The sequence below is a fragment of the Pseudophryne corroboree genome, chromosome 8, assembly GCF_028390025.1.
Source record: "Pseudophryne corroboree isolate aPseCor3 chromosome 8, aPseCor3.hap2, whole genome shotgun sequence".
Lineage (NCBI taxonomy): Eukaryota > Metazoa > Chordata > Amphibia > Anura > Myobatrachidae > Pseudophryne > Pseudophryne corroboree.
This window is the reverse complement of record NC_086451.1, coordinates 58,225,092-58,240,975: the sequence shown is the minus strand read 5'-3', so window position 1 is coordinate 58,240,975 and position 15,884 is coordinate 58,225,092. Positions and strand designations below refer to the sequence as shown.

At 47.9% G+C, this 15,884-nt stretch overlaps 1 protein-coding gene across 4 annotated transcripts in view; it reads left to right on the top strand.

The window, feature by feature from the left end:
- PKN3 (protein kinase N3) overlaps positions 1-15,884 on the top strand; it is a 138,554-nt gene that overhangs the window by 12,138 nt on the left and 110,532 nt on the right. For 3 of the 4 annotated variants that reach the window (XR_010182962.1, XR_010182960.1, XM_063936446.1), the window contains exons 2-9: positions 919-1,204; positions 2,234-2,388; positions 3,589-3,855; positions 3,934-4,144; positions 4,233-4,415; positions 13,513-13,622; positions 13,712-13,855; positions 14,354-14,429. Coding sequence is in view for 1 of the 4 variants with exons in the window: in XM_063936446.1 (XP_063792516.1) it covers positions 919-1,204; positions 2,234-2,388; positions 3,589-3,855; positions 3,934-4,144; positions 4,233-4,415; positions 13,513-13,622; positions 13,712-13,855; positions 14,354-14,429 (1,432 nt within the window). In the remaining 3 variants the exon portion in view is untranslated. The remainder of the gene's footprint in view (positions 1-918; positions 1,205-2,233; positions 2,389-3,588; positions 3,856-3,933; positions 4,145-4,232; positions 4,416-13,512; positions 13,623-13,711; positions 13,856-14,353; positions 14,430-15,884) is intronic. The other variant, XR_010182961.1, reaches the window with a different exon arrangement.

Sequence of the window (15,884 nt, the reverse complement as noted above, 5' to 3'; positions counted from 1 at the left end):
CACTCCTCTATAACCCCACCTCCAGGTTCTAGTAGCTCAGTTTTAGGTTGGTGCCTGCAGCGATAGCAGATGCACTAATAATCAGTAAATGGAGAAACCACTCTGAGATTTGGTACGCCAGTTTAGGTCAGCATTGCATTTGTATATTGGCCAGTTGTCGTATGGGGCGATGGATTGTTGTTTTGATTGGCTGGCTGGAAAATGCTGTTTGATTGCACTGGAGTGCGTAAAAATACAGGTTGAACACGATGGGCATTTTGCCTCTTTTCAACCTCAATTACTATGTCTATAGAGCTCAATTAATCCGTCATCCTGTAATTTCCCTCCTCGTTTTGGCTTATATTTAGAGTGCTGTGCACACATTCTGGGAAGATGCTATAATGCTTTATTTCATGCGCCACACCAGCCCCCCTTCTAGAGAGCCCTGCGGGAGGGTAGAGAGATGGGCCCTCTATAAAGCAGTGTACTGGAAGAGAGGAGAGGAAGGTAGAGTTACTTCTGTTTATTACTGCACACTGCAGATAAAGGTAGCGACACTATGCATGACACACTGGCTCTTTGTACCAGATGTAGTTGGATGGTGTCCCAGGCTTTTTGAGTCACCCCTGTTCAGTAACAGGAAGCAATTCCAGGAAATGACGACTCGTCTGTTAAAGTTCCCAAACTCCCCTTTTAAATGTTTTTCCTTGCAGGCAGCTATAGGGTCTTGTTCACTGCTGCCCCTCCCATCATGACCGAGTCAGGTGGAATCTAAAGTTACATGTTATTTTCCTGAAAATCAGTACAGTATACGTTTACATTTCCCCAGGGCGGTACAGGTGCAGTACATGTGGCTGTGAGTCACGTTTCCTAAGTTACCTGTAAAAGTACATTAACTCCTCGCAGTCAGCAATTCACCGCAATGTCTGTTTTCTCCAGCAGGGCGGCCACAGAATGGAGTTGAGAAATGGGGGACCTCAGCTGCTGGATCCAGGGTTCCAGCAGCAACTGGAAGACTCTAGGGAGCAGCTGAAAAGAGAGATTCAGAGAGAGCTAAAGATAAAGGAAGGAGCTGAAAACCTGCGCAAGGTGTCCACGGACAAGAAGCACCAAAGTCACGTGGAGAGTCAGCTGAAGACTTCCAATCGTCGCTTACAGGAGCTGCATCGCCAGCTGCAGGAGCTGAACGGAAGGATTGTCATTATGGAAAAGGACGCCAAGCAAGGCATGGGGGCAAAGATTTGGGAGAAGAGGGATGGGTGCAGTGTACAATGGAGTATATGAATATCCATTTTCTTATTTTTATTTTTTATGTGAAAGTGGCCTTTTGTAAAAAAAAAAAAAAAAAGTACAAGAACACTCACGTTGGGCCCGAATCAGCTTCAGTTGCAAAATCGCAAATCGGGGGGGGGGGGGGGGGGAGGTTGGGGGTGTGTATCTGACTAATAACATGGCGCCAGAGCGACCTACATTCTCATTATTCTGAGTATCCCTGGGTCAACCGCAATTGTACTCTACTTCTGCGTATGCATGGCAGTTTTGAGACTGCATCGGTGGGTGTCTTTTATATATCTGGGCGTCTCTTCACATGCGATTTTTCTTAGCAGAAGCAGGATTGAGAAAATCACCCTTTCTGTCTCGATAACGAACCAAGCTGAATTAGGCCCTTTGTCAGCACTGAAATTAGTTAAAATATTTTTTTAGCCACCCGCGTTCCTTAAAGGCAATGTGATGTCATACAAAGATACATTTTGTGGATTCTAGAACATGTGGCCTGATTCAGATTTGTACGCAATGCGATTTGGCGGCAAAAATGCGATCGTGCATGCAGAAAACATGACATTATGCAAGACCACAGACACACTCAGGGAATCGATGTTTCCCGCATCTGCGTCAATGCGGCAATTGTGTACGCAGTTGCTGAGATGGTGCGATGGGTCCGGAGGGAGCGTCTCTGCTCATTTCTGGGCAGCTGCTACACTTGCTTTGTTTCGCATGTCTGTAGGCTAATAAATCGCTGCTGCGTGGGCATTTGTGTACAAATCTGAATCGGGCTCATGAGATGCAGATTTGAATATCCCAAATTCAGTCATGCTTGGGAAATCTCCTACCCAGTAAATGAAGCAGCTGTTGGCAATAGGAGTACCTACATTTAAATATCCATATAGGAACATGACCGGTATTAAAGTTGCTGCTTCCAATTTGATGTAGAAACTTTTAATCAATTGGGGTTTCTTTTCCTCTCGTTCTGTAGATGGCACCGTCTCCCCAGACCCATGTATATTTGATCAGAGCCAGGACCCGAGGCAGCGCAGGGTAGAAGCCCTCAAAAGACAGTTACATATTGAGAACAAGGTTCGAATAGGAGCAGAGAACATCATACAGATGTTTTCCAGTGGTGCCTCTAAGGTAAGTGGTGACTTCTGTAGGGGCAAGTTCCCAATATAGACGATAGTCCGAAAATGGCTTTGTGGGGACATTCAAAGCCTCAATCTGTCCTTATTTAGAATATGGCCTGAATTAACTCTGTTTAGACCAGGTGTGGCTAAAAACATGCTTGGTTGAGGGCCATAATTGGTTACTGTGTGTGGACTGATTGCCCAGTGTAGAGATCTGTGATGTTTGGCTGCCCAGATTATTTTGCTTGCCTTCAGTGCAGTGATCCTCTTCTTGTCCCTTATACAGTGGGACGTTTCCAAGCAGGATAAGCAGGTGTCAAGGCCCCTCCTCTTCCTAGTCAAATAAGAAGACACGTGCTCCTGCCATACAGATCTGTCCATGGTATAGAGATAGTGAGCAGTGTACACTGTCATATGATGGCCCTTTCTGGGCACTGATTTCTTGTGAGTAGGTCCCCCTCCCACCAGATGTTCTGCTAGTGATCGTCCTCCCTGGGATACGCTTTCACCTGCCCTATATTAGCTGCAAAAGATTTGCTTTGAAACAGGTAATTTTTGCCCTACATCAAGGTCTGCGTAGCCCGCATTTGCATGAACACCACCTCGCTGACCTTTTGACCTCGTAAGAGTGCCTCATTACAGCTTTGTTCCCTTTGTTTGGTCGAAAGTGTAGAGGCAACTGAATTGCTTATGGCTCTTCATTGTCTGTATGTGCGAGTGCACAGTTCCAGAGCATGTTCTGAGTAAAAGCGTACTTTCAGTTCTTCATCAGATTTGTGTTGGGGGTAATACTCTAAGGGGCAGATTTATTAAGCTCGGTGAAGTGATAAAGTGGAAGGTGATAAAGGACCAGCCAATCAGATCCTAACTCCCATGTCACAGGCTGTGTTTAAAAAAATGACAGGAGATGACAGGCTGGTACTTTATCACCTTCCAATTTATCACTTCACCGAACTTAATAAATCTGCCCCTAAGTTGTTAATATCCACTTTAAAGTACCCCTGTTGCCACTTATCAGCCGTTGTTCATATGCAGCCTATCAATTATTAGGAGCCAGCGGCATCACTCAAGCAGCCATTTTGTGAGCTGAAAGAGGACTTGAGAGAATTTGGCCTATCCCCTCTCCTCACACCAAGTTGCTCCTTTTTAGTTCTAAGTTTGTTCAGATGGCCTTCCGTTGGAGATATTCATAGTTTGTCGTGTATTTCAGGACCGGAAGCTTCTGGCTACTGCTCAGCAGATGCTTCATGACAGCCGGATAAAGACAGAACTGCTCCGCATGCAGATTGTGAAGCTTACTCAGTCTCCAGGCTCCACAGCCGATGATCAGGACTCGGACACCCTTTCCCCACTGGAGTTACGCGTGGAGGAGCTGAGACGTCACTTGCGCGTGGAGGCTGCAGTTGCAGAGGGTGCTAAAAATGTGGTCAAATTACTGGGTGGCCACAAAGTCCAGGACCGCAGAGCTTTGGCCGAGGTGAGCCCAGTCAGCCACTGTAGAGCTTGTACAGTGTATAATGACCTGAGTATTGAGATGTTTTGCCTCTTTCCCCAGGCTCAGTCAAGGCTACATGAGTCCAGCCAGAAAATTGATCTCCTCCGTCTCTCCCTGGAGCGCTGCCTGTCTGAGCTCCCCTCTGGACATCCAAAACAGTTGCTTATCAAACAGGATTTACAGAATTGTCCATCCACGGGCGGGGTGTGGGGTAAAGACCAAAACCTAGGTCAACCCCTCACCTCCCTCATAAAACCAACTGCATTGACAGGTATCCTTGGTGCGGCTAAGGGCAATTACATGAAAGATGATAAAATGGGGAAGTTAATTCTTGTACATTTGCTTCTGTTTTCCATCAGGCACTCTGGAGATCCATCTTCTGGGATGTCAGAGTCTGCTGGAATCTGTCCCAGGACGTTCTCGGGCAACGTCAACTCATGGGAGTCCTAATGACACCAAGAACTTCATGCGTTATCGGACTGGAGGAAGTAATTATGGGCGTGGAGGTTCTGGGCGCTACTTGCGGTCGGATGAGTTGTGTGGTAAGTACATTCAGCATTTAGAAAAGGATAGATTTGATGGACTTCTGTTTCTGTTTGTTACCTTTTTAATATCGTGTGGAACACTGGAAACGCATTGGTGCAAGAGGAGTGGGGGCACTTTAACTCTGAACACTTGTCCATGACCCCCTCTATACCGCAATCCTGCCAGGAGCACTCTGTTTTGTTAAAGTGGACCGGCAGTGCTGTGTTTTTCTCTGGGGCTGCCTTTTGTTATTTATTTAATTTCTTTGTGCTACTGGATATGTACTCTGGACCACCATGGCTGCAGGATGGAGCTTACTATATAGAAGCCTCATGCGTTCTGGTGGCTATTCAGAGGACCGCTTCACCACCGAGCACTGGAGAGGATAGCTGGAAGGTAGGTGAATACCTCTCCCACATCCTGAGAAATGCCTTTATCTTATGTAGTCATGGTGTGTGCTTCATTGCAAAGGGTCTGCCTATTTAGGTTACCGAACACTAAGGTGACAGGGGCTGAAGTAGGTGGTGCATTCTGGGAAAAATATGGCCCCACTAGGATTTAAGTTGGCAAAAGGCATCTCTTCTAAGGGACAGCTGTTGGCTATCATTACCTAGCTGTTGATCAAAGCCACTTCACCATCTTTGCTCCAGATTCTTATATGCTGGACACAGTGCAGAGGCAGGAATCCCGTGATTGGATTGTGAATTACAAGTAGTCAAAATTAAATCCAACACAGTATATGGTTTTCCTGTTGGACACCCAGCTACAGCTGTTATATGTGTCAAGGATATTTAATTGCAGGATTTGGTGAAGTTGTTGCTGACTCACAGATGGTCGAGTTTTATTGGAGAGTCGTGGGAAAGGTGGTCTCGACCATCATGGCAGTCCAGTTTGTAGTTTCACCTGTTGCTTTTCATGTACACAGTCCCACCTGTGGACATCAGTATCTTGTTTGGTAACTGAGGGCACGGAACCAGAGTTGAGGGCGGCCCTGCAACATTTGGAATTGGATGCTGGTGTGTCTGAACCAGAAGGTGCAAAACTTCTGTTCCAGAACCAGTAGGTTTCTGGTAGAGCTGTACGTCCCTCAGTATTGATGCCCCAGAGGGTGCTAAAGAAGGTAAATGGGGAAGGCTTTCCAGTCATCCTGGCTGCTTTGGATTTACCTCACAGATCATGTCACACGGACCTTCTGAATATGGTAGAGGGTCCATTTCGGCATCTACCACCAAGGCAAGACCTGCTACGACAAGTTTCCTTATGTACCTGAGCATACAACAGCTGGCTTTAAGTGTGTCATGATCATTAGAAGAAAGGCCTGTCTATGTAGGGGATTTAGATTATGCTTGAGGCCACAGGTTCTCAAACTCGGTCCTCAGGACCCCACACAGTGCATGTTTTGCAGGTAACTCAGCAGGTGCACAGGTGTATTAATTACTCACAGACACATTTTAAAAGGTCTGCAGGTTGAGTTAATTATTTCACTTGTGATTCTGTGAGGAGACCTGCAAAACATGCACTGTGTGGGGTCCTGAGGAACGAGTTTGAGAACCACTGCTTGAGGCTATCAAATTGGCGTCAGCCGAAACCTACCATAGAGTGTGGACATCTTTTGGTGTGAGCGGCAAGGGTCTCCTAGTTTTTTTAGAGAATTGATGTCCACAAAACAGATGAGCTCTTGGTGCTGTATGAACAGCAGAGAAGGAGTTAGCCAGCTTCCAATCAGTCCCTTGTAACATCGATCACTTCCGCTATTAGTTGAGTTTACACTGAGACTGGGCAACCAGTTCCTGAAAACCTCAAGTCACAGTCTACCAGGTTGGTGAGTGCCTACCGGGTGACAAAGCATGGAGCATTGGCGGGGCAGTTGTGTAGAGCTGCCACATGGTTGTCAGATCATACAATGGGTCCTATAGGTCTCATGTCTGCAGCCAGGTATGTGCCTGTGAGGGTCTCCGTCCTAAAAGGTAGCTTTGGGATGTTACTATATGTTTCCAGTGTCCCGCAATTGGAAGACTAGTAAAAGGATTTTTGTGCTTATGGTTCTTTTTTTATTGTTCTTTAAATCCATTGGGGGGATACTGGTTGTGCCTGCCCTTTAGTTTTTGTAACGTGTGATGATTCTGGAAGGCGTTTGCTCTATCCTCTTCCCAGTGTGTTCCTCTCTATCGTGGCTTCTATTCCTCATCCCAGCAGGCATGAGGTATAGAGGGGGTAGGAGCACAGACCATTGTTCGGATGTAAAGTTCCAGTGCTCCTCCTGCAACCACTACACCCCAATGTCTTTCCAGCGTCTCCCAAAGTCCTTAAAAGGCTCTTACATATCTATGCAGTATCTACATATCTTAAAGGGGTTATATATTCAGCAGTATGTCTGCTCCATCCACTGTGTAACTGTGTGACTCACTACTGTCCCCAATATCTTGTCCATGCCCCTGTGACATGCAGCCCTGTCCTCATTAACACTTCACTCATCTCCTGATATACTCTGTGCTGCTGGAGACCTTGATTATTCAACTCTATAACTCACAGTCTGTGGCTTGCTGCTGCCTCCATTCCCCTCATCACATCATGACACTGCCCCAGTCATATGCTGCCCTGTTCTTATTAACTTATAACTCCTCTCCTCCTGGTTTAATATGTGCTGGTTAGCAACTTGCTCCTACTATGTAACTCTGACTTCCTACTGCCTCCATTCCCTTACTTTCATGATGGTGCTCCTGTCACAAGCAGCCCTGACTGCACTAACACTTTATCATCTCCTGATATACTCTGTGCTGCTGGGGGATTAACAGGACGCCATGGTGCCACCCCCACCAATCATGATAATTTCTCTTTCATCCACTAGGGGACACTGGAGTCCTATACAGTAGGGATGTGAAGACTTGAACCGGAGGTGTGGCACAATCTAAAATTAGCATTGTCTGCACAGCCGGCTCCTCCCCTTTCACATCCCTCCTCCCTCAGTTTGAAAAATTGTGCTGGAGGTAACAGCACATGGAGCACTTGAGCTCCTGACTAAAAATCTAAAAGGGGCTGCGTAACCCTAATAAAAGGGGGACAAGGCTGCCTAATATCAGAGAGACAGATCCCTATTGAAGGGACCTGCATCTCTCCACATGAGATCCTCCAGAGTCCTCAAAATAGTGAGTACTGGTAACATAGAAGGATAGCAATAGGGCCTTTTAGGTATAATTCTTTAAAAAAAAAAATTTTCTTTTCTTTCTCCCCCTCTCCTCTCTAGGAAGCTCCTTTATAAACGCTCTCACTCACTCACTCACTCACTCTCTCTCTCTAAAGGGTTCTCAGCGGCCGGCGCGCGGGAGCCAAGTGCGGCGCGGGACTCAGCGTGTCTTACCTGTGTGCAGGGAGAGACGGCTGAGCGGCGCGCTGCACAACAGAGACGAAGCGGTGCACAGGCACTGCTTCGGGAAACAGTCCCGGCGCGCACTGGCCAGCGGATTCGGTGCGCGTCAGCCGGGGGAAGCGGCGCGCGCCGGCCAGCGGGAGGGAGTGGGATCCTCAGATAGACGTACGCCGCGCGGCTAAGCAAGCGCGCGGCGTTAAGAGTAGAAAGTACAATGCAGGAGAAAGAGATTGTTTTAAAGCACTGGGCAGAGCTGTATGTTTTAGGTTTAGTGGGGGCCATGTTTAGTTACAGGATGGCGGTAAAATGGCGCCATGTCTGTGTAAAGAAGGGACCTCCTTCTACCCTCCCCCCCCCTTTCCCCTCAGTAAAGAAGGGATTTGGTTTTTATTACAAACTGCTCCCCCTGCTGCACTGTTTGGATAGTGCATGTATTATTAAGATTAGACATTCTGCTAAAACAGCTCCCTCTGCTGCACTGTTTGGATAGTGCATATATTAATAACAGTAAGGATATTCTGCTAAACAGTTCCCTCTGCTGGTGAAAATAAATATCTATGAGGATCTCCTGAAAAGTAATCATGCTTTACAATTTATATTTTCAAGGGACTTCTATTTCAAAGATCCTGAAGCAAACACACGGAAGCAGGCGGATACCAACTCTAGCATCGTAGCTGCTATACGGTTGGGGTGTGGGAGTTGAGAGTCGGCTGGTGTTTTTATTTTATTTTATTTAATTATTTATTTATTTTCTCTAAAAATAATAGACCTGCCCCTTCTCCATAAGAGAGGGCTGATAAAAAGAAAATTTCCAGCCGGATCCAATACCTTCGCTTCCGTCATCTCCCAGTCTTTCTCTTCCTAGTTTAAAGGGTGAAAGCGCTGCGTAGTAACCCGGTAGAGGGTTTTAGAAACAACATGTCTAAGGCAACCAAGACCTCAAAGACCTGTTATGTCTGTACGAAATGTAGCAAGAAGAGCACGCGGGTTGGCAGCTCCGGGGTGTGCGACTCCTGCTTAGACAAGGACGCACCACCTGGGAGCAGTGCTCTGGCTAAGGCATGGGAAGACAACCTTGCTAATAGAATCTCCAAGGAGATGGCAGAATCGCGCAAGCAGCAATCGGAATGGGCTGCGGGATTCTCAAAGACGATGGAGGAATTTCTCATCAAGTTAACGCCGCCCGCACAAGCAGAAACGAGTGTGCGCAAGGCAGTTAAAAGAACGCTTCCTATTATACCGGAATCAGAGGAGGAAGAGGTTTTTCTTCTTGATACGGAGGAAGGTGAGTTAATTGAACCCAACCTAGATGCCGATTTTCCAGAGGAGGACACGGCAATATCTGGTCTGGACTCCTTGATTGACGCGGTAAAGGAGATCCTAAACTTTCAGGTAGAAGAAATACGGGAGCCGGAAGAATTCGATTTGTTCGAATCCCAAAAGCCGCGTTCAGCAGTGTTTCCCATACCTAAATCCCTCCAGTCTCAGATGGAGGAGGCTTGGAAACAACCGGACAAACGATTTCAATTTCCGAAACGGTTTCAGATAACTTATCCCCTACCTAGGGGTGTAATGGACAAGTGGGAAAATCCGCCGGTAGTGGATGCTTCCCTAGGAAGGTTGTCAAAGAAGACGATCTTACCAATTCCTAAAGTAACTACTTTAAAGGATGCGTCAGACCGTAAGGTTGACACAGCGTTAAAGTCAATTTTCGTAGCAGCTGGTGCAGCGCAGAGACCTGCGATCGTCTGTGCTTGGGTTAACAAGGCCATGGGTGCATGGTCTGGACGTATTGTACAAGCTATTGAGGAGGAAAATAGCTTAGAAGAGATTACCCAACTGGCGGAACACATTCGAGAACGGCTTCATACTTGTGTCAGGCTTCTAAGGATATTAGCAGAATCGCATCACGCATATCTGCATCGGCCATATCGGCTAGAAGGATTTTATGGCTCAGAGAATGGCAAGGAGACTCTGACACCAAAAAGGCAGTAGAATCCATTCCCTTTGGGGGTGAAATGCTGTTCGGACCAGAGTTGGACAAGTGGATTTCGCAGGCTACAGCGGGGAAGTCCACTTTTCTGCCTACTCCTTATACGAGATCCGCTCCACAGACTAGGAGAGGTTATTCGGGACCAGCATTTACTTCATTTAGATCTCAGTCCTTTCGAGCCGGAGGAAGGGGTTTCGGTACACAAGCACGTGGGGGCAGAGGTAGAGGCCGCTCACAAACAGCAACCAGAAAGCAGGATAAACCTGCTGACAAGACCGTGGCATGACGGCCTCCCAGCTCACCTGGGGTCCCCCTTGGTGGGCGGCCGACTGGAAGGTTTTCAAGACATCTGGGCCAAAACCTCACCAGAACTTTGGGTGAACAACTTGATCTCTCAAGGATACAGACTGGAATTTCAGCAGAGACCTCACAGTCAGTTTTTTACAACAGGATTGCCTCAGTGTCCTCAGAAAGCAAGGGCACTACGGGCAGCAATTCTCAAATTGCTACATGCAGAGGTCATTATTCCGGTTCCCACTTCTCAGAGAGGAAAGGGGTTCTATTCCAATCTTTTTGTCGTGCCAAAGCCAGACGGGACGGTCAGACCAATACTCAATTTAAAAGTTTTCAACCAGTTTTTAAGAGTCTACAAATTCAAGATGGAATCAATCCAATCAGTCATTGCAGGCTTAGAACAGGGCGAGTTCATGGTATCCATGGACATAAAGGATGCATATCTGCATATTCCAATCTGGACTCCTCACCAGGCGTACTTAAGGTTCGCACTGGTGGCGGATCACTACCAATTCCGGGCATTGCCGTTCGGCCTAGCATCAGCCCCAAGAATTTTCACAAAGATCATGGCGATCATGGTTGCAGGACTGAGACTGTTGGGGGTCACGATTATACCTTATCTGGACGATTTATTGATCAAGGCTCCATCTCAGAATCGACTGCTCAAGGATGTTCAGACATCCCATCAATTCCTAATTCAGCATGGATGGATTGTCAATTTCCAAAAATCCAACCTCATACCGACTCAACGGATACAATTCCTCGGTCTCATCTTGGACACGGTCCTATTACGGGTGTTCCTACCAGAGAACAAGGTCCAGGACCTACAGAGATTAGTGGCTCAGGTAATGAGGACGCAAACCGTTTCTCTGCACCTCTGTGTGCAACTTCTCGGGAAGATGGTGGCGTCGTTCGAAGCTCTCCAGTACGGCAGACTTCATTCACGACCATTCCAGATGAACCGCATTGCTCAGGGAGCAGGCTCGCACTGGCTTCTCCATCGGAGAATCCGACTTCACCCACAAGTACGGGTCTCCCTGATATGGTGGTCGCTACACAAGAACCTTGCAGCCGGCAAGAAATGCGGCATTTGGGATTGGAGGATCCTGACGACGGATGCCAGTCTCAGAGGTTGGGGAGCCGTCCTAGAGGACCATCAGTTTCAAGGACGGTGGACGCTACAGGAGAGCAAACTACCCATAAATATCCTCGAACTAAGAGCAGTTTACAATGCACTTCTTTTAGCAGAAGACCTAGTCGTGAATCAACACATCGGGGTTCAATCAGACAATGTCACGACGACGGCTTATATAAACCGTCAAGGAGGAACAAAGAGCAGGATGGCGTTAAAGGAAGCCACAAAGATCTTGTTGTGGGCGGAAAGAAGAGACATCATTCTCTCGGCAGTGTTCATTCCAGGTGTGGAGAACTGGGAAGCAGATTACCTCAGTCGCCAGGACATGCATCCGGGAGAGTGGTGCCTTCACCCACGGATTTTCAACATGATTGTGAGAAGATGGGGTCTACCTCAGGTGGACCTAATGGCGTCTGGACAAAACCATCAGCTGCCCAGATATGTGTCAAGGACGCGAGATCCAGAGGCAGAAGGAGTGGACGCATTAACACTTCCTTGGGGTTACAGGAGGGTTTACATATTTCCACCATTCCCACTCATACCCAGGTTTCTGAAAAGGGTAAAACGGGAACGAGTGTGGGCCATTCTAATCGCACCAGATTGGCCCCGCAGGAGTTGGTACTCCGATCTGCGGGGGTTACTTGCGGAAGATCCTTGGAGGTTACCTCAGAGAGAGGACCTGCTATCTCAGGGACCGTTCCTACACCCCGACCTGAACAGGCTGTGTTTGACAGCGTGGCTATTGAAACCCGGATCTTAAGAAACAGAGGGATTCCACGAACGGCCATCCCTACAATGATTGCCGCTAGAAAACCGGTCACAGCCAGGCACTACTACAGGATTTGGAGACTGTACATGGCTTGGTGTCAGGAGCAGGGATGGAATTCAACGAACTTCCATTTATTTCGACTTCTACTTTTCCTTCAGGCCGGTCTAGAGGGAGGACTCAGACTGGGCTCTCTGAAGGTTCAGATTTCGGCTCTCTCCATTCTTTTTCAACAGCGGCTAGCATCCTTGCCAGAGATTCAAACCTTTTTACAGGGGGTTCTGAGGATTCAACCCCCTTTTCGTCCTCCCACGGCACTATGGGACTTGAATTTGGTGTTAGAATATTTGAAGTCACCAATTTTTGAGCCGTTGACAAGAACGGACCTGAAATATCTCTCTTGGAAGGTCACGTTATTGCTTGCCTTGGCTTCGGCTAGGCGGGTTTCTGAGTTGGGAGCCTTATCCTGTAAGAGTCCTTTCTTGGTTTTTCATGAGGATAGGGCGGAACTCCGTACAAGAGCAGACTTCCTTCCGAAGGTGGTTTCGGGGTTTCACGTAAACCAGCCAATAGTGGTCCCATCCTTCCAGGGTCTCACAGCTGAGGTCGTGTCATTGGATGTTGTCCGAGCTTTACGGGTATACGTACAGGTTACGTCGTCTTTCAGAAAGTCGGACCATTTGTTTGTTCTTTATGATGGGCCAAAGAAAGGTTGGCCGGCATCTAAGCAGACTCTGTCTAGATGGATTAGACTTGCCATTCGGCAAGCTTATATTTCCTGTGGCAAACAGGTTCCAGTTCAGACGGGTGCTCATACTAGCCGATCAGTGGGTGCCTCGTGGGCGGCTGCCAGAGGTGCTTCCACTACTCAACTTTGCAGAGCGGCGACGTGGTCTTCAGCCCACACGTTCGCAAGATTTTACAAGTTTGATACTTTTGCGTCCGGAGAATCTAAGTTCGGACGTTTAGTTTTGCAGGCCACCGACAGCACTCCCTCCCTGGGGGAAAACTTTGGGACGTCCCCTACTGTATAGGACTCCAGTGTCCCCTAGTGGATGAAAGAGAAAAGAGGATTTTGGTACTTACCCATAAATCCATTTCTCTGAATCCTCTAGGGGACACTGGACGCCCGCCTCGGTGCTGTCAACCTGCTGTGTTCACAGTTCTTGTTTTAAACAGTTCGTGCAAACAGCGTTAGTTATTCGGTTAAGAGTTCTTGGCCGCTGTTTGATATGTTGTACGGTTCGGTTCCTCGCCATGGGCTATAGTGTCATGTCCTATTCTCTCAGTCACATTTTTCAAACTGAGGGAGGAGGGATGTGAAGGGGGAGGAGCCGGTTGTGCAGACCATGCTAATTTTAGATTGTGCCACACCTCCGGTTCAAGGCTTCACACCCCTACTGTATAGGACTCCAGTGTCCCCTAGAGGATTCAGAGAAATGGATTTATCGGTAAGTACCAAAATCCTCTCTTTAAGTTTAACTCTTCTCTCTTTTCACATGCCACCACTAGATCTCGCTGAAGGCCACTTCATAGTTACTTGTTCCTTATTCCCATAGGAGAGGTGATGTGCGTCTTGAAGGTTGATAACAAGCCAATCACACATACTAACTGGGGTCCGGTTCATAACCAGTGCTGGGATCAGAGATTCACTATTGATTTGGAGCGGGTGAGTGTGTACTTGCCGATCTATATCTCTCATAGACACAATCCCTGTATGTATTTAAAGTTTACACCAACTGTTGTCACGTTCTGCAGTCTCGTGAGATGGAGCTATCTGTGCATTGGCGCGACTGGCGGGAGCTGTGTGCCATTCGCTTCTTGCGATTGGAGGACTTTCTCGATAATGAGAGGCACGGGGTGTGTCTGCAGCTGGAGCCCCAAGGGATGCTGTTTGCTGAGGTAAAATGAAGGTGTTAGTTCTAGAACAGTCCATGACCGTGTATCCATTGCCTACATCAGAGGTTCTCAAACGCAGTCCTCAAGGCACCCCAAAGGTCCAGATTTTAGGTGTATCCATGCCTTGAGGACCACGTTTGAGAACCTCTGGCCTACACAGTTCTGGCAGCCATTTTATGTGCTAAATCAGGCCTGGCCAGCCTGTGGCTCTCCAGCTGATGTGAAACTACACATCCCAGCATGCTCTGCCACAGTTTTAACATTTCCTAATGGCAAAACTGTAGCAGGGCATGCTAGGACTCGTAGTTTCACAATAGCTGGAGAGCCACAGGTTGGCCAGGCCTGTGCTACATGCTTATTGGACGAGGCAACCTGTCTGTGTAATGGAAAGTAGTGTTATCCCCGATACATGACACACAAAGTTCCTTGTCCATATCAGATGATTGTACTAGAGAGCTGCCTCCACTGTCTGCAAGCGAAATCTTGTCGCATTTATTCCAGATCATGTTCTGTAACCCTGTGATCGAGAGGAGGGGCAAAGTACAGAGACAGCAACGCATATTTCCCAAACAGAAAGGTAAATCTGCTATAGGCGACTGTTTTCTAGCTGACTAGATCACATGACCTAACGCCGCCGTGAAATACCTCCTCCCATTTCTCTAACGTCCTAAGTGGATGCTGGGACTCCGTAAGGACCATGGGGAATAGCGGCTCCGCAGGAGACTGGGCACAAAAGTAAAAGCTTGAACTAGCTGGTGTGCACTGGCTCCTCCCCCTATGACCCTCCTCCAAGCCTCAGTTAGATTTTTGTGCCCGAACGAGAAGGGTGCATGCTAGGTGGCTCTCCTGAGCTGCTTAGAGTAAAAGTTTATTTTAGGTTTTTTATTTTCAGTGAGTCCTGCTGGCAACAGGCTCACTGCATCGTGGGACTAAGGGGAGAAGAAACGAACTCACCTGCGTGCAGAGTGGATTGGGTTTCTTAGGCTACTGGACATTAGCTCCAGAGGGACGATCACAGGTTCAGCCTGGATGGGTCCCGGAGCCGCGCCGCCGGCCCCCTTACAGAGCCAGAAGAACGAAGAGGTCCGGTGAAATCGGCGGCAGAAGACGTTCCTGTCTTCAACTAAGGTAGCGCACAGCACTGCAGCTGTGCGCCATTGCTCTCAGCACACTTCACACTCCGGTCACTGAGGGTGCAGGGCGCTGGGGGGGAGCGCCCTGAGACGCAATAAAAACAGAAATACCTTAGGATGCAAAAGAAATACATCACATATAGCTCCTGGGCTATATGGATGTATTTAACCCCTGCCAGTTTTCCAGAAAAAAGCGGTAGATAAGGCCGTCGTGAAGGGGCGGAGCCTATCTCCTCAGCACACAAGCGCCATTTTCCCTCACAGTTCCGCTGGAAGGACGGCTCCCTGACTCTCCCCTGCAGTCCCTACAGAATCAGGGTAAAAACGAGAGAGGGGGGGCACTATTGGCAGCTAAATTATAAACAGCAGCTATAAAAGGGAGTAACACTTATATAAGGTTATCCCTATAGATATATATAGCGCTCTGGTGTGTGCTGGCAAACTCTCCCTCTGTCTCCCCAAAGGGCTAGTGGGGTCCTGTCCTCTATCAGAGCATTCCCTGTGTGTGTGCTGGGTGTCGGTACGATTGTGTCGACATGTATGAGGAGGAAAATGATGTGGAAGCAGAGCAATTGCCTGTATTAGTGATGTCACCCCCTAGGGAGTCGACACCTGACTGGATGGTTGTATTTAAAGAACTACGTGACAATGTCAGCACTTTTCAAAAAACTGTTGACGACATGAGACAGCCGACAAATCAATTAGTGCCTGTCCAGGCGTCTCAGACACCGTCAGGGGCGATAAAACGCCCGTTACCTCAGTGGGTCGACACAGACCCAGACACGGATACTGAGTCCAGTGTCGACGGTGAGGAGACAAACGTAATGTCCAGTAGGGCCACACGTTACATGATCACGGCAATGAAGGAGGCATTGAACATTTCTGACACTACAAGTACC